Source organism: Mixophyes fleayi, chromosome 3 (assembly GCF_038048845.1).
Source record: "Mixophyes fleayi isolate aMixFle1 chromosome 3, aMixFle1.hap1, whole genome shotgun sequence".
Taxonomy (NCBI): domain Eukaryota; kingdom Metazoa; phylum Chordata; class Amphibia; order Anura; family Limnodynastidae; genus Mixophyes; species Mixophyes fleayi.
Genome location: NC_134404.1, coordinates 209,612,714 through 209,639,835, shown reverse-complemented (window position 1 = coordinate 209,639,835; position 27,122 = coordinate 209,612,714). Strand labels below are relative to the sequence as shown.

At 39.2% G+C, this 27,122-nt stretch overlaps 1 protein-coding gene across 4 annotated transcripts in view; it reads right to left on the bottom strand.

The window, feature by feature from the left end:
- Window positions 1-27,122, bottom strand: part of LAMA2 (laminin subunit alpha 2) — a 711,555-nt gene that overhangs the window by 561,061 nt on the left and 123,372 nt on the right. For all 4 annotated transcript variants that reach the window (XM_075203053.1, XM_075203052.1, XM_075203054.1 and 1 more), the window contains exons 2-3: window positions 9,736-9,906; window positions 5,748-5,860 (exon numbers count right to left, since the gene is read on the bottom strand). In XM_075203053.1, coding sequence (XP_075059154.1) covers window positions 5,748-5,860; window positions 9,736-9,906 — 284 coding nt within the window. The remainder of the gene's footprint in view (window positions 1-5,747; window positions 5,861-9,735; window positions 9,907-27,122) is intronic.

Here is a 27,122-nt window from a genome sequence, read left to right as displayed (position 1 = left end):
AGACCATGCCAAGATTCGGTAATAAAAGCCAGTTGAAACTTCAAAACAATGCCCTGGATTTGTCAAGTGTTGAGAAAACTCACTTCTTTAATAACTTTTGTGTGGCAACTTGCTATAGTCTATGTACAGAGTGTTCATGGATGATCTACTTCAACTTAAATATAATGTAGCAAATAGGATGGTCCTTCTCCACAGAAAGCCCCCTTTACCTGAACGGGTTGGGTACGTAATTGCGACTGGTGAAACATTGCTGTAATGACTACCACCGACCTGAACCTGGGAGCTGAATTGCATGTTGCTGTGTTTCACTGCAACAACGCTGCACTCAAAGCTGAGTACCACAATTTGTCTGATTCTCTGCAAAGGGGTCTGATGAAGCTTGAAAAGGATGAAAATAAGTGCTTGAGCATTGTGAGCTATTGTATAGTGCAAGCTATATGGGTAACTGACGGATGTTTACTACACAAGATTATATTAAGACCATTAACATAAACTATTGTGATATGTTTCACTTTGGATAGAAAAAAATGAGCACTCCACTTCAGACAAAATACTAATGATTAAATACATTAATGGTGTTATTGAGGTTGTATTTTCTATTTTGGCCGCCCCCTGAGCCTGACAGAAAATGACTAATTTCCGGCCCAAGTCTCTATTATTTGGTGGCCGGCCCCTCCTTCGGGACCAGCAACCTTTCACCATTGGCCGTGACCGCAGCCCCTCCTCCTCTGCTTGTCACATAAGACGCGCAGCCCGTTACAGGTGCCGTTCAATGTGTGAACAGTGAAGTGCCGCAGATGCGCGGGTTGAATAAGGTAAGTGTGTGTGTGTGTGTGTGGTATATATTGTGTTTGTGTGGGCAGTATATATTGTGCGTGTGTTTGTATTCCCTGTTTTTACTATAGAACAGTACTTGGTACAGCATTAATTATGGAGAGTGCAGAGTATCCCTGTTTTCTTGTCTATACAATGTGGGCAACCCCCTCTTGCACCCCAGTCTGTACATGGTGAGTACAGAGGATCTATGTCTGTTTTTGTTTATACAATGTAAGTCCCATGACTGTTGCACCCCATTCTTTACATTAATTAATTCCAACTTGTGTCAGGTGAGTCCCAGGTCTCCCATGGCTGCTAGTGCTAGGGAAAGACTTGCCTTAAAAAGCTGTGTGCAGGTAAGCCTTAAGCCCAGATAAAATAGCATAGCATTTGATCATGTTAGGACTGACCAGAATGGGAAGACTTTGGCATAAGTTGGTCAGCTTAACATATATTTCAAAATGTGGAACTAACATTCCCTGTTTTTACTATAGAACAGTACTTGGTACAGCATTAATTATGTGTTTGGAGAGTGCAGAGTATCCATGTTTTATATATATATATATATATATATATATATATATATATATATATATATATAAATAATGCACCCCCGTTTGCCAATTCTTTATTCAAAATTGTCAGAAAAACTTGCCGACATGAGTTTGTTGATTATATTTCAATACACTGGGGGATGGAGGAGGGGATTGCAACATATTAGGCACAATTACCTGATGATGTGACACTTTCCGTAAAAGAAAAAGATATTAGAAGCCTTTGAGAAGTTACAAAACCATTTTAATTTATACCTTGTTCTCAAAGATACCAAGTGCTTTTTGTTTCAACGAACACCCATCTACAGTAAAAGAGCATATGTGGTTTTTTTTGATGCATTGAGCAATCAGCGGAATAAGTAGAAAAATGTAATTTACAGATGAAAGCTGCAGTATGCAACTTATTTTTAAATGCACCACAGGGCTTCTGTACTTCAAAGCATTGGTATGAGCATGCCTACCCATATTCTGTGTGTGTTGAAGACTGGACCCCGAGGCATTGTGATATGCTGGACAACTAAAAGCAGATACTTTACATGATAGATAATTCGGGAGAGAGGTTACAAGGCACTTGGACTGAAACATATTTTGGATTAAAAGGTTCCATATTATATGCTGTTCAACATTGCTATGTTACATTTTATAGAATTGAGGGTCTGTACAATATACATACTTCTGTTTCAGTTTAGGCAGGACAGTCCTGTCTCTAGGGACTGCCCCTGATGTCTGTACAAACTGCTGGAAGGTATGTCAGCTGTAATAATACATGCAGTTTTTAGGTGAGAAAAAGAGGCTTGGGGTGGCCTGGTGCTTCAGAAACACTAGACAAGCACACAGGGGACATGACAGAACAGCAAAGTGCACACAATATCCTGATTTGATCAGTGAAAATGTTAGGTATGTAATATGATGAAGAGTTCCCTTATTATTATACATTTGTCTATATTTTACATTGGGTGATGGAAAGAGCGTAGGCAAAATTAATCTAAACAGAAGATTTTAGCCTGGTGCCAGTTTGCTTTAATATCATTAATTATATAGCAACATTGTTGTCAAAAATTTCCTTGGGGATAGAATTGGTGCATTTTCAAGTTTTTTTTCCTGACAATCAGTTTATCTACTCTCTGACTGGACACCCGAGACATCATAACATTGTGGGTTATCAGTATAACTACTAGAGAAAGGTAACATGTTTCAATGTACCCCATTAGTTTAGTACACAGCTTCTGAGCAGAAGCTACACTATGCTTAAATTAACTCTATCAACTCAGGAGATTTAGGGCATTCATTAGAAAATGTACTATGTGAAATGTATTATTTCAAACGGTGATAGATATTAGAGATGAGCCACTCAGGTTGAGACTAATCCAGTGGTTCCCAAACTTTTTCATTTCGCGGCACCCTTAGAGTCTCCATAGTTTTTTTTCATGGCACCCCTCCAAAATAATTACTGAGCAGTCCCGTTTTATAAGTAGTTAGATCCAAACAACGTAATAAGTATTTAGGTCAGGACAGAAATTCTTATATAGTTTTATGCAAAAATAATACAAGGGAAAAGAATATATTTATATATTTTTTTCAATTATATATCTGTCAAAGAACAATTTACAGCTAACTCACACTGTGCCCTCCATCTCCGCTCACTCTGCCCCCCCTGCATCCACTCACTCTGCCCCCCCTTCATCATCATCATCATTTACTTATATAGTGTCACTAATTCTGCAGCGCTGTACAGAGAACTCCTTCACATCAGTCCCTGCCCCATTGGAGCTTACAGTCTAAATTCCCTAACACACTCACACTCACACAGACAGACAGAGACTAGTGTCAATTTTGATAGCAGCCAATTAACCTACCAGTATGTTTTTGGAGTGTGGGAGGAAACTGGAGTACCCAGAGAAAACCCATGCAAACATGGGGAGAACATACAAACTCCACACAGATAAGGCCATGGTTGGGAATCAAACTCATGACCCCAGTGTTTGGAGGCTTGAAGTGCTAACCACTAGGCCACTGTGCTACCCCTCCATTGCTGTTTCCTTTCACCTTCCCCTCCGTTTTTTTACTTACCATACTTGACCTTTCTTCTATTTCTTCTTTCCTTTCTTCTGTCTTGTTACCAATTTGGCAGCCTGGGACCCAGCATCCTCCTCTCTCCTGCTGCTTGTCATTGAATGTCAGGCGTGATGACCTCACGCCCGACCTTCAGTGAGGAGGGAGGAGGATGCTGGGTCCCGGGCGCTGCCGGATTTGTAACTTTTGGGTTTGTTTTTTTCTCCTCCTGGTCATGGCACCCCTGTGACAGCACCGCGGCACCCCTGGGAGCCACGGCGCACACTTTGGAAACCTAGGGGCTAATCTAAGAAATCTGGCTTTTACATATTTGAGTTAAGTCTCAAACTGACTCAAATTTACCTGCAATCCTGAGATCTAAAAGTGAGGCACAACATCATATTCACATGATCAGATATTGGTTCTCATGAGATTAGGTTGCTACCAGCCTAAGCTTCCCAGTTATTATTATTGTTTATTGATAAAATATAAATCATAGTATGCAGCTCTGTACTGAGAATAGGTATTAGTCCCTGTACCATGGGGCTTACAGTCTAAACTGCTCCATTTTATTTACAAGATGTAATCTTTACCTTACCCTCTCCTATTCTCTTTCATTACTTTTAGCACATTATATATTTAGCACTTCTTATACCACACAATAGGAAAATAATATATTCACTTTTATTTGATAAGATCATTACTGAAGAATATCAAGATATCACAACTGTCCTTACACATTTTCATTATTAGGGTCTCCATCATGATTCATGTAGTGTAGGGGTAGAGTCCACATTTACTATGTGGAAGATCTAGGTTCAATACCCATCAAAGGGGAGGTATATTTAAGGTAATATAATTCTTACTATTTTCTTAATTATTACTTAAATTGTTATTAGACACCATATATAAGGCACATTATTAGAGTTTATAAGGAACAAATTGATCAATAAGGACGATCATTTTTATACTGGGATTTATGTTGATCACTTAGGTTATTTATTTAATTATTATTTTATATTACTATATATCGACAATGGTAGTTTCTTTATCTTAGGATACAGAATAGTAAAACATCCATAAAACGAAGTCACTCAATGTTTATGCTTAGATACATGCACGTATATAGTTATTTGAGTATAGTTTGCATTGTCATTTTCACTATTCTTCTGATAAGATCATTACTGAAGAATATCAACATATCACAATTACCCGTACACATTTCTATTATTTAAACACACACAAATCAATCCCATGCCTCCCCCCCACCCTTATTTGCTAGTAACAGCCTATGCTGGCAGCACAAGGGTTGTTTAAGCTGTTTGGAGGGGCACTCTGTTTTATTTATTTACTTATTTTTTACTTTTATATACAGCAAGGAGCGTGCTGATGGTCATCATCATCAGAACGGATCTTGCACCAGGGTGATGCACCCGCAACATATAAGTTTCCTAGAGGCTTATCTGTGTCTACTTCCCCCTCAGTAAAGCACATAAGAGCATTAACACTCCCTTACTTTGATGGGATTGCCCACTAACTCTCACGTTCTGCCTCTCTAAGCATGGAGAGACAGATGTTGGAGATATGTCTGAATCAGAGAGCAGACTGAGACAGATCCTTGGCTAGTGCGCATGTACAGTAGCAAAAAGCACCTTTTGCGCTTACAAGTCAGAATTACTTTCAACTCTACATTGGGCCCTCAATTTGCACTTAATTTAGTTCTTGCTTTTGTTTCTTGCTCATGTTGGTGAGTCAGAATTACTTCCGACTCTAAATAAAACCCTCAATGTGTATTTAATTTGTTCTTGCTTACGTCTAAAACTTTCTCTTAGGAAATGGAGAGGCTGCCAATAATATCACATTTCTAATATTTGCTCATAGACTCTTGAGAGCAAGAAAGTCTTAAATAAAAATATTTGGGTACATTGACATTAGAGTGTGGGGTTGATATTGTGCAATAGCCATAAGGGGTACATTTTTACATTCACTACCAGAGAATGGGATCTGTATTATACACTGACCACCAAAATGTGTTATGTCTTAGCCAGATAATTTGCTTCGTATTGTATTTTAGCCAGAGTATGTACTCTAGCTGGTGTAAACTGGTCTCTCTCTTATTATATATTAAGTATTATTAATATTATTATATTAAGTATTTTCATACTCCTACAGTACATCCTTACTCCTAAAGACCACATAATGTGTGTTATAAATGTGATTATGACACATTAGTACATAAACTCTCTACCATATTTGTTCTTTTTACAGATGTTCTAAAAATTATTATTGAGTTGTAAAAAAAAAAAAAAGCGTATTGTTGCCTACCTGTTGGAGATCCAGTGTAACTGTCACATAGTGGTACTGTTTTCCATTTTTAATGCTTGGACTTTGCCACCAGGTTCTTTTCCCATTAATGGCATGAGTGATTGGATAATGCACTAAAACAACAAAAAACAGAAAAATATGTCACTATGCATATATTACTTTAGGTAGAAAATGAACTGTGAAGTTTTTTTTTTGAGCGTAATTACAAAGCAAAGCATTTTGTCTCCTGTTGTAACTAGATAAAGTAGATTCATGTGTTAAATTGGGCAATTTGTCCTCTATGCATAAGTGAAAACATAAGTATCTCAGTTAATACTTACAATTTTCTACCGAGTTTCATCTTTCAAAGCAGCAATTCTTTTGGTTATTTTCAGGTTCTGATTATGGATAAGTAAATGCATAACTTCTTTATTTATTTTTAATCCACTTGTTTAGTACATATGTTTTCTGTGGACTTGATGTTGTGTGCAGGGCGCACGCAGGGGGGGTTTCTGATTCTCCAGAAACCCCTCCCCTCCGCGAACGAACAGGCACTAAACATTGCCCTGTACTTTACTGCAGCCGCGGCGCTGTCACAGAAGCGTCCGCGGGGGTGCTGTATTGTACTACAATACCGCCGACGCTTCTTTGACAGCGCCGCGGCTGCTTTACAGTACAACATCGCCAAAATGGAGCTGCTGTGCATGTGCGGCCGCATACGCAGCTGCTCTCTCTATATTTTTTGGGGGGGCGGGGGGGGGAAACCCCCCTTAAAAATCCTGCGTTTGCCCCCTGGTGTGGTTATTTCTTGTTCCTTTTTTCCTGCAGTGTGCTACTGTGCTTCATGGGATCATTGCTAGAAAATGTTTTAATTCAAACCTTTTTATTTCTGTGCCACATGGCAATATTGGAAAAGGTGGAACACTCAAACTTCCATTTACATTTGTAGTAAAAGCTGTCTATAAATGAGAGTTGGAACAGTGACACCACTATAAGTGTCTAAAATATATACATTGCTTTTGTCTTTAGGAATGCAATATAGTAAAATGTAAGAATTAGTTGTTTTGGAAAAAAAGAAAAAAACTTATAATGAACAAGTTAGTATATTGGTGCTTCAGAAGCTTAAAAAAACAGTATGATAAATAAAATCTCACTACAATTTTCATTCCAACCTTCTCAGGTCAAATGGATGGTAGGTTTAATAATGAAAATGGTAGCTATATCTACAATTAACAGTAATTCCCATTATGAAGGTGCAATCCTAATTAATTTAAAGCACTGATAAATTGCTGGCATTTGAAATGAAGCAGAAATTATATCTTCCATAAGAACAATGCTGAGAAGTTAATGTGGTTAATGCAGTTTGAAATGTATCTTTCATTAACTCTTGGCATGGATGCTACATTTATTCTACCCAACAGCTTCACATTTTATGCGTGTATAATAATAATAATAATAATAATAATAATAGTGATAATAATGTAATAAAATTACAATCGCTATGTTAAATTATCAGATTTTAATACAGAAATATAACCAGAACTGTAAGTGGAGACTTTGTTGTGGGCTCTACATGCTGCTGGGTTCTTACCATTAAAATACATTGTCCATAAATGGATTCTGTTTACATTAGTACAGTACCTAGCCCTTAAAGTTCTCAATTGTGAACTGCTAATTGTTCCATGCTAACATCACTATATACTGAATTTATAATTTGGTTAAAAGGTAGTAAAGTCGCATTGTCTCTTTCTACAATATACACAAAGAAACAATGAGTTAGAAGGTCACCAGTAGATTCCTAAATTCAGCATAAAATGGGAAGCTTTGTGCCACTTGCCATTAGTTAAGGAGTTAAGCCCCTGTCTTCAAGTCTTAAGATTTATTGATACCATGAATCAAGTGGGAAACATTTTCTCTGCCATTGCTTCAGAGGCTTGGAATGATTAAGGCTGGAGCGTAACAGCAGAGATCACTCTATACCTCCCCATTTACTATACTAAAGTCATTGCTATACCAGGAAACTCTTATAGTCCCTAGACTGCTCCTGATACAGGGATTGCAAAATGGATGTAAGTATTCCATAATCAGGCTGCAAAGCGTGGTCTCATGGCTTCCCACCATGTCCCCCCAGAGGCAAGTGCACTGACAAAAGATAGTGGGACCAGAGTTAAAGTGAATACTCTCAACTTAATTATATAGATTGTATATTTGGGGATCTTCATTGTGCAGCTATTAAAGATCCAAGGCCTGATGCAGAGTTGAATGTATGCCAGTTTATGTAGTATAATTTGCTAAATTTTCACTGCAAATGCACACCATATGAATAGTCACATATGTGCCAATGTAGACATGCATATCTGGCACTTGTCCTCCTTATAGCTTGAGGGAGGGAAGTGGTAAATATGTGTCAATCTAGACACAAGTATCTGGCACTTGTGCCTCCTTATGGCTGGAGGGAAGGAAGGGAAAATACACTATTTTGTGTGTCCCTTTGAAGAGCAATTTAAATCAATTTTGAATTTTGCAACCAAACATCTACATCAGCTCCTCCATGTCTACATTGTAAAGCCACTTTAGATTTGGGATCACTAGCCACCAGGGAATTGGAGGTCTGCTGTGTATAAACAAAACAAATTCAGAGTATATATATAATACATGAGAACTATTTGCCCTAAATGTCACCTCTAGTAAAATATCTTGCTCTGTTTTTTTGTACAAAATTTGATTCCTTCATTCCTTCTATAAGCATGTGCACTATGTAAGAAGTATGTAAGTGCCAGTTACTTCAATCTTTTGCTGTGCTACTGTCTAGACCAGTGATGGGCAAACTACGGCCCGCGGGCCAGATCCGGCCCACTTAGAGGTTCTATCCGGCCCGCCAATATTTTAAAAAATGTCATTAAAATATGCATAAAATTATTAGGGCCGACCCTGTGTGTCAGAACCTTCATTTTTATGCCTTCCCAGCTATTTCCTCCATTACACTTCATCCTCCTTCCTAAAATGACACTTCGTATGTCAATCACTCAAACACCTGCCCGCCCTCTAATGGCTGAAAGTCATGTGAGAAGAGATGGGCTGGGCCATATACTAAGGCGGATTTCGATTAGCTGCTGTGTTGTCAGTTAGTGGCTCACCAGAAAGACGGATCTGCAACAGCCTGCTGAAATAAGTGCTGTGTCTGTACGATCACTGCACTTATAGAGGTAACACTGCTATATAACACCCTACCGTCCCATTCCAAAAATTTGTATTATATATTTTGATATTTGAGTTTTTTAATAAATTATATTGGCCCGCCTAAAGTTTTTCTTTTTTATTTGGCCCGCTCCTGAAAAAGTTTGCCCATCACTGGTCTAGACAGTTGGAAAATATATATTTTGGGATTGCTTACACAGCAGTATTTGTTGTGGTATATAAAGACAGCGAATATTGGTTATAACATTACTTCCTGGAATTACCTAAGACTCTTGATAGTAATGTGATATTTAATAACAATGTGACAAAACAATTGTTGCAGTCTCATTTCTTGATTGAAGGATACCATCTCAACCATCTTCGTGCTCTTCAACCTGATGACTAATTGCACATACAAGCTAGATGAAGTTAATAAATAGACTATACAGTGGTATTGATAATGCAGCATGGTACCATTAAGGTTGATTGTGCTGTCATTTTAGGGGTCACTAAGGTAAAATTAGGAGTAATCCCCCTACACTACAATCCACATCATTGGGTGCTCTGTGCTTTTTGGTTTCAGTGGTGTAACTTCAGCAATGATGATAATCAAGTGAATGTTTCCAAATTACAAGGGAAAACAGACAAACAGCAATAGATATATTCCTTTTATATGTGCTGTGTGCAGACATGTTATAAGAAATGGTCCATACAAACAATTGCTATGAATACGCTTAGTGTTTCAGTGTTTACATGGGACAATAACTCATAGTACATTAAATTTGATAACACGTAAAACAAATAAAAAAAAATGATCTGGTTTAGTACATACAGCTTTTATCTGGGGAATTCTGGTCACAGTAGCGGCACTGAGGATGTCTCTGAACATGTCTCTGAACATGCTCGACCAACTTGCAAAACATTTCAGGTCCATTTTCACCACATGTGGCATTTGTTGTGATTATGGAATTAGAAGCAAGATTGAGAACTGCAGGAAACAATCCTAGAAAAAGGAAGAAAACAATTTGATTAACGGGTGTATCTTTCCATTAAGTTCACTTACAGAAAGAACTAGAAACAATTTTCTTCCAGCTAACATTGCAAATACTTAACTATATTGTAACTCAGCAGGTATTTCTCCTAAAGATGATTTTATTTGTTGTTAAACAAAGTCTTAAACAACAAATATGAAGCTTGATTAATCAGCACTGTAAAGCTCTTGTCTACTGTAACTGGATAATGCTTGTTTAATAGTGTAATCTTATTTACAAAATAACCAGCATTTCTTTATACACCACATAATGTAAACATTTCATGATTACTGATTAATTTTATTTTTCTTATGCTTATTTACCTTACCCAGAATGTTCCCTGGTTATAAGGATCAATTCATAATAACATATTGAGCAAACAACATAATTTACTGATATTGTTGCTCTAATGATTCTGAGACAGTTCAGAGCAAATTGACAGCTGAAAAAAACAGTGAACAGTATGGCAGTTAATGTCAATGTCATGCAGTATTATATTACACCAATCCAGTCTGTATTGGCATTTAATTGATTTTAATCAAATTTGAGAGGTACAGAAAAGTTTGTAGCTGATTAAACACTTTTATGAATGTTGCACTTTTGAAATGTTGTATTGGAACACATTCTATTTAAAGATACAACACATTGAATATATTTATATTATCTATTAAATAACTTTTAGTATATTTAAGTGTCTTCTATAATCCCTGCTTAAATTCTTTATTTAAACAAGGATTTTTTTATAGAATTTACCAGAAATAGAACTAATGGGCTACTATTGTACATTGTTTTGCAAACCATACAACTAGATGCTTTAGTTGCAGCATTTTAAACTAATTCCCAGGGACACTTTGCGTCAGACGCATGTAAGAATGTTATGTTTGGTACTGTGTAAATGGACGATCCTGCACGACAATCACCATTATACCACGTGGACTGAACTTGTTTGTAATGAAGTTGTAATTACTTTTTAAATAAATAAGAATTTTGTTAAAGCAAAGAGAATAAGAATAGATAATAAGAATTGCATCCAATAAAGAGAATTATAGAATTCTTCTGAATAGTTAGTAAAAATTGCAAAAAAAGGCATCTCAAGGGACAAATCTTTAAAGCAAGAACTTAGAAAGTAGTATAGTTGTTAACTATATGGGGAAGAAAAACGTAAAAACAGTGAAGCAGGGAACATTCAGTTTTTAAAAAAAATATATATATATTGATTTTATAACCTTTCAAATTATTCAGTCAATCCAAACATATATAATTCAGATAGACTGAAAGCTGTATGTAGGAATTATTATATATAGGTTGAGTTCCTGGCGCATCAGAAAATGCCCTTACTCCCTTCCCAAAAACAAGCCCTATCTTTGAACTGTACTGAGAGAAGTGGATATCTGCACATCAATAGAGTTACCTTAGTGGATAGTGGTTGTATCTCAGTTGTGAATCAATGTTATTCTTGTTAGGAATGATCTAGAGTCTGAGTCACAGAACGACATTTCCAAGCAAAAGAATGATACCACAATGATTTTGGATAAGCTTTTAACTAACATGATCTTGATTATCTATTTTTCATTAATGTGATTGTATGCAATTAACTACAAAGTACTGAAATTCAAGCATGTGTTTTAAAGCCAGCACTGCTCAATAGTCAAGACATGACCATTGCACAGAGATGGTAGCAGAGACTTATAACTTAAGGAGTGGATAAAGTGATAGTGGAAAAGGTTATACTAGAAATACACTTTGTACAATACCCATGCGTTGTTGCTGACGTACAATGATCAGTGCCGTAACTAGACATTTTGGTGCCCTGGGCGAGACAGGGCACCGGCGCCCCCCATCTAAGTGGGAGTGGCATTTGACAAATGGGTGTGACCAACCTAATGTGGGTGTGGCTAACACTTTACTGAAAGAATTCGTATATATATACACACACACACATATATACACACACAATGGTGGGAATTCAATAAATTAACACCCGGCTTTCTGCCCTAATGACTATTTAAAGTATGGCAAAAATATATAGTGATAGGTATTCTAATATTTTATGCACTTAATAGTCAAATAAGAATTGTGATACTAAATTCTGTGTTTTATTTGTATAATGGGTCAATGTAACTGAAAAACTGCAGTATGTGTAGGTTGAAGTGACTTAAATAGATTGTGAAAAAAATTGTGATGTGTTATTCTTGTCTCTCAAACAAACATTGGTGGGAGATGGAGTTGAAATGCTTTGAATATTCAGAATTTACTTCATATAATAAAAAAAAAAATGAGAGAGAGAGAAAAAAAATAATGTTATTTACCCTCCATATGAGGACCTGCAGACGTGGGAAGGGACAAACAGCAGAACACGACGCAGTGCATGCCAGCGGATCCTTTCAGTCAAGATGTGCCTCCTTTGACTTCTGTGCGTTCCACAGACAGGAAGTTCGGTATTTGGAATGCAAATGTCGAACTTCCTGTCTGTGGAACGCACATGCGTTCCACTGCGAAAGTCAAAGGCTTTTCTTATACCTGACAACAGAGCTAGGTAGCAGACGGCTGCTTCCCCCCTTTGTGCTTGCGCCCTGGGCGACGGCACCGCCCGCACCACCCTAGTTATGGCTCTGACAATGATTTACAACTACCTGTATCTATCAAAAGATAAAAACACAAACAGAGGGTGCTAATATTGTAATATGTTGTAAAATGTCAGTGATCTAGATATGAAGAATAATATCTGCATCCATCAATAATAAGTAGAGTCTGCTTATCTCAAACTCCTTTTATTGTGCTGTATCATCTTGAACATATACAGGATAATTCAGACCGCAGTAAAATATTTCAGGTAAACCTATAATTAGGCACAGTCCCAAACAGCCCAACATGTAGTATATCGCCAGAAAAAGTATAAATTATTTAAAAAAACACAAATTTAAAACTAGTACAAGAGTAATTAATAATAATCACTTATCTGTCATGGAGACCCATTTGTTTGTATTAATGCCTTATTTTTAAATATAATCTGAGATTATTTTATTTGATATAGTAAAACATCAGTCTTTTTGGAAGATAGCTTTGATCTTCTCTGAAATTCATTGCTACAAAGGGGATAATTTGTGCCATAATCAATCCTGTGGCAGGCATGGGTTTGCAGGTTTCTTTGTGAAGAAGTAATATTTTTAATAATGGTATGCATCCAAGAATATTAAAAAGACTAATACATGCTCCTATCTTTCTTTAGAGTGTGTAAGCAACTTTAAAAAAGATTATTATTTATTTATTTACAAGGCACCACAAAAGGTCTGCAGCGCTGTACATGACATATGTAGGGCAACACAGTGGCTCAGTGGCTAGCACTTCTGCTTCACAGCACTGTGGTCATGAGTTTGATTCTCAACCAGGGCCTTATCTGTGTGTCTGTCTGTGTGCATGTGTTAGGGAATTCAGACTGTAAGCTCCAATGGAACAGGGACTGATGTGATTGACAAATATTCTCTGTAAAGAGCTGCGGAATTGGACTAGGGAAGCAGGCCAAGAGGTACAGAGGGTGACGGATAGAAGGAGAACACAAGGATAGAGAGCCCTGCTTGTGGGATTTTACATCCCAAAGGAAAGGGGAAGACACAAATAGGGTGGTATCGATCAGGGAAGTGGGGGTGAAAGACGGGACAAAGAGATATTTATAAAACTTTTCTTCAGGTAACTGTATATCAGCTTTCTACAGCAACTCAGAAAACAAGTTGCTATGGGTATAACCACATTTACTTCCCGTGGATCAGTTTTCATAAATGTTCATCAATGTATTATTATTATTATAGAACTAATCTAATTGTGTAAAACTGTATTCTTAGCAGGCACATTTAAATGGCTTGTACATAATAACAACACAAATTCTTCTTTATTAGTAAAACCTTTACAGAATGGTAAGGTAATACAATTATTTTTATTTTTTTAGAATTGAACTCTGAATACAGATCATATTTAGAGTCCAACAGGAGATAAAACTTTGAAAATGTAATCCATTTGTTCTGTATAACAATTCTCCCTCCCTTATCAGCCAGTTTAATATCAATTGTGGAATCCTACATAAGTTTCTCTAGAGTTTTATGTTCCTAAGTGGAGAACTTATGTTTAACACTGTGTGATTTACTGCATTTAGTACATAATTCACAGTTCATCTGATAAAAGCATTCTAAATATCTACCTCTATTTTAGCTAAGATAAACAGAGAACTTGGCTCATAAGGTCAAATTACCTTCTATAAGCAGAACTGTTAAGCTTATATCTTCATCTGCATTCACATTCTCATAATAAAATGTTCTAGAAATTCATAGGATGTGTTCTAAAGATATTGACATTCTTTGTGATTTTGAAAAAACCTGTCCACTCAATTCTATTTCAGCAAAAAAGCATTTGATAGTGAGCTACATTAGCAGTAAGTTAGGATACACAATTATTTGAAATAGATTTGGGACCGTTCTAAACATGTATTTGGTTATTGGCAGGGCCTGATCAACCACTAGGCTGACCAGGCTGCAGCCTGGGGCGCTGGGTCCCGGGGGGCGCAGCGCTGCGGGTATTTATTTATTTTTTTCATTCATTTTTTATTTAATTTTTTCATTCATTTTTTTTCGGGGGTGGGGGGGGGTTACCGCGGGGGGGGGGGTGGAACTGCCCTGCATATCTATGGGGGGGGGGGGAACTGCCCTGCATATCTATAGGGAGAAACTGCCCTGCATATCTATAGGGAGGGGGGGAACTGCCCTGCATATCTATAGGGAGGGGGGGAACTGCCCTGCATATCTATAGGGAGGGGGGGAACTGCCCTTCATATCTATAGGGAGGGGGGGAACTGCCCTGCATATCTATAGGGAGGGGGGGAACTGCCCTGCATATCTATAGGGAGGGGGGGAACTGCCCTGCATATCTATAGGGAGGGGGGGAACTGCCCTGCATATCTATAGGGAGGGGGGGAACTGCCCTGCATATCTATAGGGAGGGGGGGAACTGCCCTGCATATCTATAGGGAGGGGGGGAACTGCCCTGCATATCTATAGGGAGGGGGGGGAACTGCCCTGCATATCTATAGGGAGGGGGGGGAACTGCCCTGCATATCTATAGGGAGGGGGGGGAACTGCCCTGCATATCTATAGGGAGGGGGGAACTGCCCTGCATATCTATAGGGAGGGGGGGAACTGCCCTGCATATTTATAGGGAGGGGGGGAACTGCCCTGCATATCTATAGGGAGGGGGGGAACTACCCTGCATATCTATAGGGAGGGGGGGAACTACCCTGCATATCTATAGGGAGGGGGGGAACTACCCTGCATATCTATAGGGAGGGGGGGGGGACTACCCTGCATATCTATAGGGAGGGAGAGGGGGGACTGTCATGCATATGTATAGGGAGGGAGAGAGGGACTGTCATACAAATCTATAGGGTGGGAGGGGGGGGGGCTGCCATGAAAATCTATAGGGAGGTAGAGAGGCTGATATGTATGAAGGAGGGCAGAGGAGGGGGGCTGATATATGTGACTGGGGGAGTTTTGATGTGACGGGGGGGATAGCTACAGAGTGGAGGTAAGGAAAATAGCTGCAAGGGGGATGGATGCAGGGTGGGAGGTAAAGAAAATGGCTGCAGCAGGGGTTAAGGAAAATGGCTGGTGGGGGGGTTGTGGTTAAGGAAAATGGCTGCAGGGGGTATTTAAAAAATACAGCAGCTTTGGGGGGCAGAATCTCATGATTGTGTGGTGGTCACATGGGTGGTCTCAGCAATCACTAGAATACTAAATATTAGTGAGATGGGGCTGGTAGAGGTTTGTATTTGATTGACAACAAATATTCAGATATTGCTTATATATGCCTGTCCAATGGGGTACTTTTAGCTGGCCATAATGGAGTGTTTTGTTTTAGCTAAAGGGCCTAATCATTCAGGGTTTGCATTATAATACATTTTTGCATTTTCAAAACAGGACGCCAACTTTCCAGAAGCCAACGAGAGGATAACAAAGTTGCAAGAGAGAAGAGCAAGAACAGGTAAGAGACAATGGCACAATCTGTCTAAATTTGAATGCTGGAGAATACACCTGAACATTCATATTCAGGAGTGTTCCTATACACCTATATATTCGGAGGAGGGGGGGGGGGCGCTGCGGCCGTATTAGCCTAGGGCGGCCAGAACCCTTAATCAGGCCCTGGTTATTGGCAAGGTTGTTGGAAGAAAGTTTAAAGATACCTTTTGTGAGTCATAATACTTGCTGTTAGCGGTTTGGTATCTTTTCCCCATTTCTTTGCAACAGTTTCTAGATTTCTAACATTTTTTTATTAAGATATTTTTAATGGAGATGTGGGAATGGTGTTGTTTTCTTTATGGGGACTTAGGCTTAGACCTGGTAGTTAAGAAAAGGGGAGTAATGATTTTTGTATCACATTCCTTCATTTAACTTTTAGGTTTGGCTCTTTTGGTGATAATATGGTGCTTTTGTAATGAGGGGTCACTGACTCTTGGGCTCTTTTAAGTGAATATTGGTTATAAACTTGATAACATATTTATCTGAAAGAGTATTTTTATAGTTCTTCGTTTTTATGAGTACTTGATATGGGGATAGTGCTACACCTATAACCTATCCAATGAAGACCATAGTGACGACTGGATTCTCAGGAAAAAACAAAAATAGAGATACCTGTTTATTCTAATTTTTTCGTTATTTTTTGTTATTTTGATATGTAATACATTTCCATTTTTTCCAATTCCAAGCATGAACTTTGTTCTTTAAATTCTGGACGATTATTAGAAGTGCGTCTTTCTAGTTGTATGTTTAATCAGTATGTGCAGTATGGTTGTGTGGGAAATCTTAGTTATTGGTTCTATAAGGCGCTTCACTAAGGCATGCAGCTATGTATGTAGCTTGGGATCTTTTAAAGATGGATGAAGTAATAGGCAAAGTTATTCCAGAAAAGACGGTGTTCATATACAAAAAGGCTCCAAATATAAAAGACAAGATAGTGAGAAGTAGTTTACCCGAGGAAACTAGGAAGTCTATTAGGACGGTTGGCTTTAATAGATGTGGCTCATGTATTGCTTCTAGTATGTGCAAATCAACAATAATGAAAACAACAGAATTAGAAATTAATGGTTATAAATTCTCCATTGATCAGTTCATTACTTGTAATACAAGAAATGTTATTTATCTGATGAGATGTGTATGTGGGAAGATTTATGTGGGGAAAACTACACGTTCCCTGAAAATTAAGAGAACATGTTTACAATATAAGAAAAGGGATGGAAACACATTCCTATCGCAACATTTTAAGGTGTGCCATTCATGTAAACTAGAACACATTGAACAATTTTGGGGCATACAAACCATTGAAGCATCATGGAAGAATAGAGACTTAGGGGTATATTTACTAAACTGCGGGTTTGGAAAAGTGGGGATGTTGCCTATAGCAACCAATCAGATTCTAGCTTTCATTAATTTAGTACTTTCTACAAAGTGACAGCTAGAAGCTGATTGGTTGCTATAGGCAACATCTCCTGTTTTTCAAACCCGCAGTTTAGTAAATCTAGCCCTTAGCTGGAAATTTAGCTAAAGCAGAAATTAGATGGATATTTCATTTACAGGCTCTGGCCCCTAAAGGACTTAATGCAGAGTTTGAAATGAAATGTTTTTTATAGTATGTGTCTTGCATTTTTTCAGTCTGAACTATAGTTTAACCATCTAAATCTGGAGACAACTTACTAAAGGGAGTTTTTTTATGTAGGGATAATCTTCACATTTAAGCTATAATTTGAAGGATATAATACTCAGCTATGATTACAAACATTGTTATATATATCAGCAGATTTTTGTTATAATGTTAGTATTAAGAGGATTATTCATATTACAAAGTGGTTTTATATGTTTTATTTTTGATCACTTATGCGAGGTGTATGCGGCAGCCCCACTATAGGAGAAAATCAATAGAGGCTTTTTGGAACAATAAAGTAATTTGAAACCAGACCTCAATATGATTCTCAAGCGGTTGGTACAGGAAGTAACCATGGACTGGTGGCGTGTACATACACGAACTCTGGATGAGGGAGCAGACTATTTAAGTTTGGACTCGTGTGTAATAGATTGCCTTGAGAAAGACCCTCGCATTAAGGGTTGAAACTCGGGACTCGGGTATCGACCAGTGACACATCACACCCCATTGTGGATCGTAGCTGCAGCGGTATTGTTAACATATTGGGAACCTATTAAGACTGTCATGTGCATGAAAGTTCGGTACGGGTTATATATATCAGAGTCCTTTTTATAAACAGTTTTAAGCTGATTGTGTTTTATTCGTTTTTAAAGAATTAAAAAGTTATATTGAGATAATGCACAAGATTCTCTCTCTGGTGTTGTTTTTTTCTACAACATGTTTTAACGTCTGAGATTGGAGGTGGATTTACACTATTCAGAAGGAGGAGGGGAAACAGAATTTTAATCTTGAGAAGCGTTTGTTGGAGAATTTACTCATAACCATATACCCTAAGGCAGGGGTCAGGGAACTTTTTTACCTTTTACCGCCAAATATATTTAGATACGCCGACGTTAGCCCCTTGATTTGAAAGGAAGGAAAATCATATATTATTAATTATTGGAATTCAAAATTTTATTGAATCTATTCAATAAAATTTCTTTGAAAGCTTCAACTTCAAAACTTCAGGTTTTGGAGAAATGATGTTGCTTCATTTTTGATACGAGAGCATCAATATTGGGGCATTTTTATGTCAGAGCAATTTGGATACAGTCTTCGCAAAAGATAGGTTGTTGCAAAAGGCAGCAACTTTTTGACTGCCTCCTCATGTGCAATTTTGAATGCCTTTGCTGCTGTTGACATCCAAAAAGGTGACAGATCTGCTTTGTTTTCAAATGCAATACGTGCTTCATTATTGCATCAAAGCTCAAGAAGTGCCTCTGCCAACCCTTCAGGCTCTTCTGGTACAACAGCAATTTCACATTTAAATGGGTCTACAAACCAACTAACAGCATGTGAATCGGCAGCATTACCCCCAGGAATTTAATTTTTACCCCATTTGGGGTAATTTACCCTGTTCCCTGACCACTGCCCTAAGGGGTTGGAAGTGAGAAGAACACGGGTGGATTTCTGAAGTTTTCTGTTTAGTCATCACAAATTAAGAACAATCAAGTTTTATATAGTGGTGGTGGACATTGTTATTTATCCTTGTTGTTACATATCACGCTATGTTTTCCATCATATAATTTTTGTATGTATACATGAACCCTGCTTGAAGGTGAAACCAGATCCATGTAGAAGACAAAATCTCTGTCACACGGCGCTTATTCGGCTTCCATGAACAAAGACTAAGACACTCACCTGTGCCTCATTAGCAGCCCTCAAACCCTTAGTCTGATCTGCACATGTGCAGACTGAGCACCTGTCTGTTTCTGGCAAGATTCCTATTGGTCTCAGGTTCTGGCTCTAAACTTGAAAAGGCACCTCCTCCCATTCTTCTGGGCCTGTTCATCAAGTTACCTGGCTGTTTAGGTTCCTACCTATTCTGTGTGCTCTCACCTGGATCGTCAGTGCCTCTGCTGTGTTGCTGTTCAAAGACTATACTGCTCAGACTGCACTTACCTCTGCTGTGTGCTGTTCAAAGGCTATACTGCTCAGACTACATCTCCATGGACTGCACCACTCAAGATCATCTACTCCACATTTGTCTCGATGGCTCAATGGTTATTACAGGTCGTATCATCTGAGCTGCTTGCTCTTACCCACTCCACTTTGTTGCTGGACTGTTACTTGTACCTCCTGTATCGTGCTGCCTCATTGTGGTCTCATATACCTGCTGCATTACCATCTCCACTTTGTTGCTGGACTGTTACTTGTACCTCCTGTATCGTGCTGCCTCATTGTGGTCTCATATACCTGCTGCATTACCATCTCCACTTTGTTGCTGGACTGTTACTTGTACCTCCTGTATCGTGCTGCCTCATTGTGGTCTCATATACCTGCTGCATTACCATCTCCACTTTGTTGCTGGACTGTTCCTGCTATCGCTATATTTGAATACACTGATTATACTGCTATAGTGTATGCACTCATACTGCATTGCTGGTGGTACTGCTCACCCTGTTCCTATGTTCCTTGTGCTTAATTACCAAGACTTTCTGTGATCATTCAAGCATCATTAAATCGCTAATTGTACCTTATTCTGCATCTGTTGTCTATTCACTGTCTGGGTATAGAACTGACATTACCAGTGTGCCTACTTCACACCAGTTACTATCACTCCCCCAAGAGTCCAGAATACCAAACTGTGACAATCTCTCTGTGGAGAAGGTGTCTGTGTATGTGATCACTCTATCTTGCAGAGATGGAAGCGCAAGTGTATGTATCATTTTTTTTTACAGTGTGGTGTGTGAACTATTGGTCCTGCTTTATATTTAACCAAATACTGTGGAGTACTCCAATGCCTTGTCTCATTTTCCATTACTTTCTGGAGACCCTTAAAATAACACTGCTGCTAGCTTAATTTTAAATGTTAATTAACTATGTACTATTTGGCTTGTATGTTATTTTACCTTTTAACTATGAATATCATCAGTTTCCATTCTGCTGGGTTCTTTCTTGATAGCTACTAATTATTACTTGATTGCCCTCTTTTCCTACACACCTTGACCTTGTTTCCTGGTTCACTTACTACCTACACCTTTAGTGTCTGTATCTGTATTTTGATCACTTATGCGAGGTGTATGCGGCAGCCCCACTATAGGAGAAAATCAATAGAGGCTTTTTGGAACAATAAAGTAATTTGAAACCAGACCTCAATATGATTCTCAAGCGGTTGGTACAGGAAGTAACCATGGACTGGTGGCGTGTACATACACGAACTCTGGATGAGGGAGCAGACTATTTAAGTTTGGACTCGTGTGTAATAGATTGCCTTGAGAAAGACCCTCGCATTAAGACACTTCATCCTCTTCATTCTCTCTATCTGTTTGGGTCTCTCAGGGCTCTGTTCTTGGTTCTTATCTCACTGTACACCAACTAATTTAATCATTCAACCTCCAGTACCACCTCTACAATTACGACACACAAAACAACCTCTACTCTACCTAAATATCAATATGTCTTGGTGTCACATTTGACCACCCTGTGCTTTATTCCTCACTTCCAGTCTCTCTCCCAGTTCAGTCACCTCTGCCTTCAAAATATTCCCAGAATATTAGTTTTTCTTACCCAAGATGCTACAAAAACTCTTATCCACTCTCTTATCATCTCCCACCTTGACTACCACAACCTCCATGTATTTGGCATTACACTCACTTCAATCTATCTCAAATGCTGCAGCAAGACTGTTCTTTCCCTCTGATTGTTCCACTGCTGCACCAATTTGCAAATCCCTAAACTGGCTCCTTGGATTCCAATTCTAATTACTCACCCTTACATACAAAGCCTTCAACAACTCCACCCCTTTATACAGCTCAAATCTTGTCTCAAAATACTCTCCCTCATGTCCTCTTAGATCTACTTCTGACCTGTGCCTAACATCTGATAACTACCTCTCACTCCTTCATACAAGACTTCTAACGTGCCATTACCCATTTATGGAATTCCCTGCCACACCAGATCAATCTATCTCACAGTTTTCAAATAGATAAATGCTCTGTGAAAACTCATATTTTTATTAGAGTTTTCCCCATGTAGGTATAATACCTACACTAAAGCACCCTCACTCTTCCAATTTCCAATCTGTGTTCTTACAATTAAAATGTGAGCTCTCCCATCTGGGTAACACGGTGGCTTAGTGGTTAGCACTTCTGCCTCACAGCACTGGGGTCATGAGTTCGATTCCCGATCATGGCCTTATCTGTGTGGAGTTTGTATGTTTTCTCCGTGTTTGCGTGGGTATGCTCCGGTTTTCTCCAACACTCCAAATACATACTGATAGTTATTTGGTTGTTTTAATTGCCAGTTTTATGTACATCCTGATTTCCCCACTGTTTAATGGTGTGGCACACAGTGGTTTCTTATATATCAAGGATAATAATAATGGTAAAAATACTTACATTGGCAAATGTATCTTGACTTGATAATAGTAACTTTGATATCGTTTTTTTTAGGGATGTGCACCGGCGACTTTTGAGGTCTCGTGTTTTGTGTTTTGGATCCGGATTTTCGTTATTTTTGAGGTTCGGATTTGTCTCGCAAAACACTTGACGAAAGGTCTCGGTTCGGATTTAAGGTTTTGGATTCGGATTTTTTTGCAAAAAAACATAAAAAGTTTAAAAATCAAGTTTTTGGGCTTATTTTCACTCCTAGGCTATTATTAACCTCAATAACATTCAATAACAAGCATTTCCACTAATTTACAGTGTATTCTGAACACCTCACAATATAGTTATTAGTCCAAAACGTTGAAACAAGGTATCTTTCTGGACTGCGTAGAGGAGTGGGTCACCACAATATATATTAAAAATGCTGAACTTTTATGAATCGCACCAATAAATGTACCTGGACTACGTAGAGGAGTGGGTCACCACAATATCTTAAAAACCCTGAACTTTTATGAATCGCACCAATAAATGTACCTGGACTGCGTAGAGGAGTGGGTCACCACAATATATATTAAAAACCCTGAACTTTTATGATTCGCACCAATAAATGTACCTGGACTGCGTAGAGGAGTGGGTCACCACAATATCTTAAAAACCCAGAACTTTTATGAATCGCACCAATAAATGTACCTGGACTGCGTAGAGGAGTGGGTCACCACAATATATATTAAAAACCCTGAACTTTTATGAATCGCACCAATAAATGTACCTGGACTGCGTAGAGGAGTGGGTCACCACAATATATATTAAAAACCCTGAACTTTTATGAATCGCACCAATAAATGTACCTGGACTGCGTAGAGGAGTGGGTCACCACAATATATTAAAAACCCTGAACTTTTATGAATCGCACCAATAAATGTACCTGGACTGCGTAGAGGAGTGGGTCACCACAATATCTTAAAAACCCTGAACTTTTATGAATCGCACCAATAAATGTACCTGGACTGCGTAGAGGAGTGGGTCACCACAATATATATTAAAAACCCTGAACTTTTATGATTCGCACCAATAAATGTACCTGGACTGCGTAGAGGAGTGGGTCACCACAATATCTTAAAAACCCAGAACTTTTATGAATCGCACCAATAAATGTACCTGGACTGCGTAGAGGAGTGGGTCACCACAATATATATTAAAAACCCTGAACTTTTATGATTCGCACCAATAAATGTACCTGGACTGCGTAGAGGAGTGGGTCACCACAATATATATTAAAAACCCAGAACTTTTATGAATTGCACCAATAAATGTACCTGGACTGCGTAGAGGAGTGGGTCACCACAATATATATTAAAAACCCAGAACTTTTATGAATCGCACCAATAAATGTACCTGGACTGCGTAGAGGAGTGGGTCACCACAATATATTAAAAACCCTGAACTTTTATGAATCGCACCAATAAATGTACCTGGACTGCGTAGAGGAGTGGGTCACCACAATATCTTAAAAACCCAGAACTTTTATGAATCGCACCAATAAATGTACCTGGACTGCGTAGAGGAGTGGGTCACCACAATATATATTAAAAACCCTGAACTTTTATGAATCGCACCAATAAATGTACCTGGACTGCGTAGAGGAGTGGGTCACCACAATATATTAAAAACCCTGAACTTTTATGAATCGCACCAATAAATGTACCTGGACTGCGTAGAGGAGTGGGTCACCACAATATCTTAAAAACCCTGAACTTTTATGAATCGCACCAATAAATGTACCTGGACTGCGTAGAGGAGTGGGCACTGGGCACCACAATAAAATATATAAAAAACCTTCAACAGGTCTGCATTACACTACACATACGGCTGCTCCTCCATCCTCTCCATCATATACATGTTGGAGTTTTAGCGTGTGACAACCTCTTGTTTTTGATAATGTCAGTGCATTTTGAATATTTTTCAATTTGCCCCACACCACTGAATGTACTTTATCTATGATACGCATCTATCTATCTTGACTGCGTAGTGTGGTGGCCCCGGTACACAATTTGGTACCGAGGCCACAATATAATTAAAAAACCCTCCACGTGTCAGAATTCCACCAAACAAGTATCTGGACTGCATAGTGGGGTGGCCCCGGTACCCAATTTGATACCGGGGCCACAATACCTCCTCCAAACATGGTACAGACAATTCGTCATTGAGATCCCAGACAGACAGGGTCAAAGTGTTATTGTTTGACTTTGTAAACCCAAAAAACTGTCCCTGTTGCACATAGTCGTGCAATGAAGACTGACTTTTTCATTTAAAGGCACGATCTTTCAAGTGTAGTGTTTGTAAGTCTAAGTCATATTATACTTTTGGTAAAATTGGTTTATTTTGTTCCTCTTTATGGTAATTAGTAATAGAATTAAAGTATGAAATAGAATTAAAGTATGAAATAGAATTAAAGTATTAAATAGAATTAAAGTATGAAATAGAATTAAAGTATGAAATAGAGTGGTATATAGAGTTGTAGTGTGGTATAGATAGAGTGGTCCACACAATATAATAATAATAAAACCCTCAACTGGTCTGAATTCCACCAAACAAGTATCTGGACTGCGTAGTGTGGTGGCCCCGGTACACAATTTGGTACCGAGGCCACAATATAATTAAAAAATTGGGCATCAACTGTCACCGTTGTTTAATATCTGATACACCTAAATATGGACTGCACAGTGGAGTGGCCCCGGTAGTAAATTTGGTGCCGGGGCCACAATACCTCCTCCAACTTCCAAGTGTAGTGTTTATAAAGACAGACAGCGTCGAAGTGTTATTAGTTGACTTTCTTAACCCTAAAATTGTCCCTGTTGCAAATATTCGTGCAATGGACAGTTACTTTTTTATTGAAAGACTCAAGCTTTCAAGTGTAGTGTTTATAAAATATAAACAACAATACAGTAGTTTTAGAGCACGTCAATACCTCTTGTTTTAAATTATGACACGGCATTTTACTTTTGGTTTAATTTCTTGTATTTTTTGAAATTTGGTTTTACTTTTTGAACATGGCAAACGACTGTTGATTGGTCATATAATGCAAAAAAAAAAGGTCCAAGATGGAATTGTCCTTGGGCCCTCACACCCACCCTTATGTTGTTGAAATAGGACATGCACACTTTAACAAACCAATCATTTCAGCGACAGGGCCTACCAAACAACTTTGGCTGAAATGATTGGTTTGTTTGGGCCCCCACACCAAAAAAGCTATTCATCTCTCCCTGTACAGACTAAACAGGCTCTACTGAGGCAAGATGTCGTCCTCATCCTCAACCTCTGATTCCTCTCCCCCTACAGTGTGTACTTCCTCCTCATCACACATTATCAATTCGTCCCCGCTGGACTCCACAACCACAGGTCCCTCTGTACTGTCTGGAGGGCAGTGCTGTACTTCATTGAGGAATTGATTATTCATTTTTATAAACATCATTTTTTTAACGTTCTGAGGAAGCAACCTCCTTCGCCGCTCACTGACCAGGTTCCCCGCTGCACTAAAAACTCTTTCCGAGTACACACTGGAGGGGGGACAACTCAGGTAAAATAGAGCCAGTTTGTACAGGGGCTTCCAAACTGCCTTTTTTTCCTGCCAGTAACAATATGGACTGTCTGACATGTCTACTTGGATGGTGTCAGCAAAGTAATCATCCACAATTTTTTCTATTGTGACAGCATCCAATGCAGCGACAGTAGACATGTCTGCAATGGTTGGCAGGTCCTTCAGTCCGGACCAGATGTTATCAGCATCCCCGCCAGCGCCTCTTTTGGTAAAACTGAGCTTTTTCCTCGCAGCCATAGATGTGGAAGAAAATGAGGGTGGAGCTGTTGGCATGTCACGGTCCTCTTCAGAGGACAATCTCCTGACCAGCAGGTCTTTGCACCGCTGTAGACTTGTGTCCGCCGGAAACAGAGACACAACATACGCTTTAAACCGAGGATCGAGCACGGTGGCCAGAATGTATTCCTCTGACTTTAAAAGAGTGACCACCCTCGGATCCTGGCAAAGCGTACGAAGGGCTACATCCACAAGAGCTACATGCTTGGTGTAATCGCAATGGCTTACCAGCTCCTCCCTCACTTTCTCCAGCTGCTTCTGCAACAGCCTGATCAGGGGAATGACCTGACTCAAGCTGGCAGTGTCGGAACTGACTTCTCGTGTGGCAAGTTCAAATGGCTGCAGAACCTTGCACAACACGGAAATCAGTCTCCACTGCGCTTGACTGAGGCGCATCCCCACTCCTTTGCCTATGTCGTAGGTGGCTGTGTAGGCCTGAATGGCCTTTTGCTGCTCCTCCATCCTCTGCAGCATATAGAGGGTGGAGTTCCAGCGCGTCACAACCTCTTGTTTGAGGTGATGGCAGGGCAGGTTCATGCTTTTTTGATGTGCCTCTAGTCTGCGGTAGGCACTGGCTGAATGCCGAAAGTGTCCAGCAATTTTGCGCGCCACCGCAAGCATCTCCTGCACACCCCTGTCACTCTTGAGGTAATGCTGCACCACCAAATTAATGGTGTGGGCAAAACATGGGACGTGCTGGAAATTGCCCATATTTAATGCCCGCACAATGTTACTGGCATTGTCTGACACCACAAATCCCCATGAGAGTCTAAGTGGGGTAAGCCACTGGGAGATAATTTCCCTCATTTTCTCTAATATGTTGTCAGCATTGTGCCTCTTATTAAAGCCTGTAATGCACAATGTTGCCTGCCTTTGCACGAGCCGCCATTTTGTAGTTGCTGCTACTGATGCAGCTGTTGCTGTTGCTGCGGAAGGGGATGCATCTACCCAGTGGGCTGTCACAGTCATATAGTCCTTCGTTTGCCCAGAACCACTTGTCCACATGTCCGTGGTTAAGTGGACAGTGGGTACAACCGCATTTTTTAGAGCACTGAGGACACTTGATCGTACTTCTCTGTACATTTTTGGTATCGCCTGCCTAGTGAAGTGGAATCTCGACGGGATTTGGTACCGGGGACACAATACCTCCATCAACCCTCTAAATCCCACTCCACTGATGGCGGACACCGGGCGCACGTCTAACACCAACATTGCAGTTACAGCCGCAGTTATACGCTTTGCAATAGGGTGACTACTATCGTATTTTGTG